The following is a 4,764-nucleotide window of genomic DNA, read 5'->3' as shown; positions in this document are numbered from 1 at the left end:
ATGCCGTATGTCAGCACAAGATCCAAAGTATGAAGATGAGAATGTGTGGGACTATTCACATTTTGAACAAAGCCAATAGTTCAAAATGGCCCTTTGCAGTCAAACCCCAGCCTAATGGCAGCACACTTCCCTGCAACTCCCAGCAAAAGCCCCTCCAACTTCCAGCCACTGGAGTGACCCCCCCTCCTTCTCCTGGGCGTGCATATCTTTTTACTCTGACTCCACCCTTTCACTGAATTACAGGGTCTGGCCAGGAGATGACGCTACTCTTTAGATCTTAATGTCCACCAATCATGACAGAAAGAATATTTTAGTACAAATATTGATGTTTAAAAAGGAATTTTAGGCGACCAGCCAAGGACTCATCAAGGAAAGTGGGGAAATTTCTAATGGCTACTACTGTACATCTAATGATTTATTTTGGCATGTGGTGAGCAACAAGTTGGGGCAGCACCGAGTCCAACCACAAAGAAATAAATTGACAGTAGAAACAAATTATTTTGATGTTTTAACTTTTTTTTTGTTTTTAAATACCAACAGGCCATAACAAAAATGAGCTTAAAGGAAACAAAACTAACAAGTATATTTTTAAAATGTATGGAGTAGAAAGTAGAGATAACTGAAAAAAAAAGTAAGGAATAGAAGAAAAAAGTAGTCTAAAAAAAATTATCACTCCAGTAAATTATAGATATAGATAGTACGGTAACAAAGTATTTGTACTTTTTTACTTGACACCTCTGTCTACTGTAACCGCCAGAAAGAAATATGATAAAAAAACAATCATAAGTGGTTTCCTGGTGCAAAAAATACAAAACATCTCCATTTGCTATTCCTCATTCAAAAAAAAGGATTCCTGGTGAGTATTCAGTAAGCAAAGGGTTAATAAATATGCATGATTTGGACATGTTTCATGTTAAAATTAAAGTTTAATGTTCATTTAGACCATTAAAAAAAGAAAAAATCCTAGAAAAAAAACTGAATTTTTTCCCATCTGCAAATATTGTTTAACATTTTAAACGTCTTGTATGTATGTCAGTTTAAATGCCGTAATTATAAAATAACCGAGCTAAAAATAGGATTTGAGTTTGCTCTTTTAATAAAAAGCTTTATTGATAAAACTGACCCCCCCTTGTTGAAACCTGCTGATAAAAACAGAACGTAAGCCTTCATTTCAAACCCAATCGATGCCTGAATGCCGCTTACCTTGATCCGACTGACAGCTTCATGCGCCTGCGACATGCGCACCGACTTGGACGGGTTTTTATCCGACAACACCTGAGTGCATCCCAGGTAGTTAGCAGCAAAGATGATCCCGTCGATGAGATCCTCCGGCTCACATGGACCTGGGACTAGGAGGCAGAGATAATACTCTTCATTGCAAGACGTCTCCATTTGCTGCTTATATTTAAAAGTAGAAATACTCTAACATATTTACCATCCTCAAAGCTGGGAAAAGCAGCGCCTTCCTGTGATTTCTTTAAAAGATGTTAACAAAATAAGGCTTAAAAACATGATTTCATCAAAACAGAAAAAAAACAAAAAGTCCTGTTGACATCAGTTCAGTATTTGGGAATATATGAAACTACATAACAGATACACACTGCAAAAACTATCCAGAAATAAGTAATAATGTCTAAAATTGTGTGTATTTACCCTTAATTTGAGTAGGTAAATAAGACTATTTGCCAATGGAATGAGTATTAGTAGTATATTATCTAAAAATAAGATAATTAGATAATATGCACTTGAAATAAGACAATAATATATTTTTTTCTTATTTTAAATGTAAATTGTCTCGTTCCATTGGCAAAGTGTCTCAATTACCGCCTCAGTTCAAGAAAAAATGCACTTATTTTGGGAAAAAATTACTTATTTAGATGTACATTTTTTGCAGTGCAGGCAGGTTTATGATAAAATTCAAATTTAAGCTAAACCGTTGGTCTGGGAATAAAACTAGTTTTCACCTTGGGAGAGTTGTTTTCCTCTACAGAGTCCGGCTCTGAACACAGAGGCCCCTCCGGCCCCTCCGGCCCCTCTGGCCCCTCTGGCCCCTCCGGTCCCTCTGGCCCCTCCGGCCCCTCCGGCCCCTCTGGCTGCTCTGCCACTTCCTCAGGCATCACGGTTGTGCTTGGCTTCTCATCCTGATCCTGCTTTAAACAAACACCAAAGTTCAGGGAAGAAAAATAACATCTAGCATCAGTTTCTTCTAGCGCTGCACCTAACGATTATTTTGCAAATTGATTAATTTATCGATTCATTTTTCGATTTATCAATTAATAATTGAATTGAAAAATGTTCCTTTAAGAAGATTTTTAGCTAAATTAAACAAGGAGAAACTAAAACCTTTCAGCTCTAGGAGTTCTAGAGCAGATTGATAGAAGAAAACCCTTTTTTTTCTCTTAAATGCAAAATGTTTATATATTTTGTTTACAATTTTGATATAATTGCAGCTCTATGTGAGTCACTCTGTCAGCTAAAGGCATATTTTACAGTCTCTATATTCCAGTTAATAATGAATGGATTACTAAATGAATGGACAATTATTTCACTAATCGATTAATTTTGCTGGTGAAGATTCTCAGTCATCCAGTGCAATATGCTGACTGTGCAATATATGTGAATAAAATAGTCATACCACTACCTTACCGTTGTTCCTTACCTACTACACTTTAAGTAAAAGTAAATCCACCTGTATATAAGCCATCTGGATTGTACATATGTCACCTCAAACCTCTATGCTACTACCTTGTATTTTTTTTTTTTATTTCTTTTTTTTTTTTTTTTTTTCCAACGTGTGCGATACATGTACACTTGCACCTTAATCCTTATTTATCTTGATATACTGTATATATATTGTTTATTCTTAATGCACCTTTGTCCTCCATGGTTGCACCTTCTTTAATTATTATGCCAATATGTGACGAGTGAATTTCTCCGCTGTGAGATCAATAAAGCTCATCTAAATCTAATCCAGGTCATAGTAATTCCAAAAAAGTTCAAACACAATCCACTGGACTTTGTTTCAGAGTTTAAAGACGTTTCTCTTCTCATCCAGGAAGGTTTTTAAATTCAAATTGTCAGAAATAGCGTTGAGTTCCAGGTTTTATACAGTAGCCCAATAAGGCCTTGTTTTTAGAAAACATGCAAATGGATCCGTTCGTCCGTTTAATCTGCATGTTTTCTAAACAAAAAACCAAGGCTTTATTTTTGGTCCACTCTATAAAACCTGGAACTCAGCGCCATTTTTAAATTGAAAAAGCTTCCTGGATGGGAAAAGAAACGTCTTCAGCCCGTCGTTTCTTCAATCATCAGTCAGATTGGACGGAGGACAGTGAGATTTTCTGGGTGATTTCTTCACTTTGAGTAAATTCTTTCAGGACTGCACTGTCCCCATATCATTATACTCTCTCCACCATGATTTTCAGATTTAACATGGCCGTTAGTTTCCATCAAACATTGACCAACTTTCAATCCGTGGTCTTTTTTCTATGCAGCTCCTTTTTTTTCCTCCCATTTTTATTGCGCACCCCACTTCCTTACGTTAAATTGCAAAAAAGGATTCTTATATTTCTTTCCGTGTTCCATAAAAGCCAGATTTGCCTTTCCAAACCTGAGATGTTTGCTGGCAGCGCCTCCAGTTACCATGCAGGTCCCATTGCTTCTGCTCCAGGTTGCTTTGCTTTAGTTTTCTTCTAGTTAGGGAACTTCTGAGGAAAACTGACTGTACAGGACTTTATTAAGGGCTAACAGAATAAAAGGGGGTCCAATACAAATGCAGTCAAAATACTTCTCAGTCAGAACATTTGTAAAATTTGAGCCCCCTAGTGTTACAATGTGCTTGCGAGAGTAGCGATATAAAAGCTAATGAACATTAGCAGGGAAAGTGTTTTTCACTGGGACTAATCATGAGTGATGTGGAGAAAAACATGTTGAGGTTTGTCTGTTCTTAGCCTCAAAGGCTCCGATCTAAGGTCACTAGAGATAAGAATGAGTCACACAGATTCCTTCAAGGCATGGAAGGGAGAACATCCATCGGTGAAAGATAGATTAACCTAACAGGAAACGGCCTTCATGAACTCAAGTTGTTTTTCCTCCAAATGTTTAAGTGTGAGAAAGTTCTTTATGTGGGGGGGTGGGTTGGTTCCCCTGGGGCAGAGGTCACAGATTAGCGGACCGCGATCCGGACCCACCTGCTTGCTAATCCGGCCCCAACCTGATTTAAAACATTTATAAATTATCGCATGTTGTCTGACGACAGAGTTTAACCATCAGTTGGGCCGCTCCTCCTGTTACCCCACTGTGCTCCACCTGCGCAAAGCCTACAGCCTCCGCTGTTCCTCCCGTATTGCTGCGATCTCCTCTAAACTCGAGGAGGAGCGTAGGAGCTAAACATGCAGAAATTAACGCTTAATTTAATATGACAGTTTTTAAAAATCCCCATCAGCATCCAGCAGATGTTTAGTTTCTGATGGAGATGAGAAATCTGCTTCCTGGTCTGTTGAAGGATCAATAGTTTGGATCCAATCTTTAAATATATAAGAATTATGCTCTAACTTGTAGATATCGATCTGTTGTTACTATATTTTAATTTGACAAACCGGATCTTCTCGCTGTTCTTTTTCCTATTTGGTGCGATTGCAGTAGCGTATCTTGACCTGGCCGGACCGGAGCCTGAACATTTAGAGGATGTTTGGCTCAACCTGCTGCTGTGAAGCAGGATTCTCCACCATGAACAGAATCAACAATAAATCTGGATCCAGGCTC

The 4,764-nt window shown here is 38.0% G+C and overlaps 1 protein-coding gene across 5 annotated transcripts in view; it reads right to left on the bottom strand.

Moving 5' to 3' along the window:
* LOC107087392 (amyloid beta A4 precursor protein-binding family A member 2-like) overlaps nucleotides 1-4,764 on the bottom strand; it is a 21,708-nt gene that overhangs the window by 10,431 nt on the left and 6,513 nt on the right. For 2 of the 5 annotated variants that reach the window (XM_015378957.1, XM_015378958.1), the window contains exons 3-6: nucleotides 2,079-2,150; nucleotides 1,965-2,042; nucleotides 1,436-1,475; nucleotides 1,204-1,349 (exon numbers count right to left, since the gene is read on the bottom strand). In XM_015378957.1, coding sequence (XP_015234443.1) covers nucleotides 1,204-1,349; nucleotides 1,436-1,475; nucleotides 1,965-2,042; nucleotides 2,079-2,150 — 336 coding nt within the window. The remainder of the gene's footprint in view (nucleotides 1-1,203; nucleotides 1,350-1,435; nucleotides 1,476-1,964; nucleotides 2,043-2,078; nucleotides 2,151-4,764) is intronic. The other 3 variants (XM_015378960.1, XM_015378959.1, XM_015378961.1) reach the window with 3 other exon arrangements.

Source organism: Cyprinodon variegatus, unplaced genomic scaffold (genome assembly GCF_000732505.1).
Source record: "Cyprinodon variegatus isolate N-32 unplaced genomic scaffold, C_variegatus-1.0 Scaffold183, whole genome shotgun sequence".
NCBI lineage: Eukaryota > Metazoa > Chordata > Actinopteri > Cyprinodontiformes > Cyprinodontidae > Cyprinodon > Cyprinodon variegatus.
Note: the sequence above shows the minus strand (reverse complement) of the source record. Positions and strands in the feature narration are given on the sequence as shown.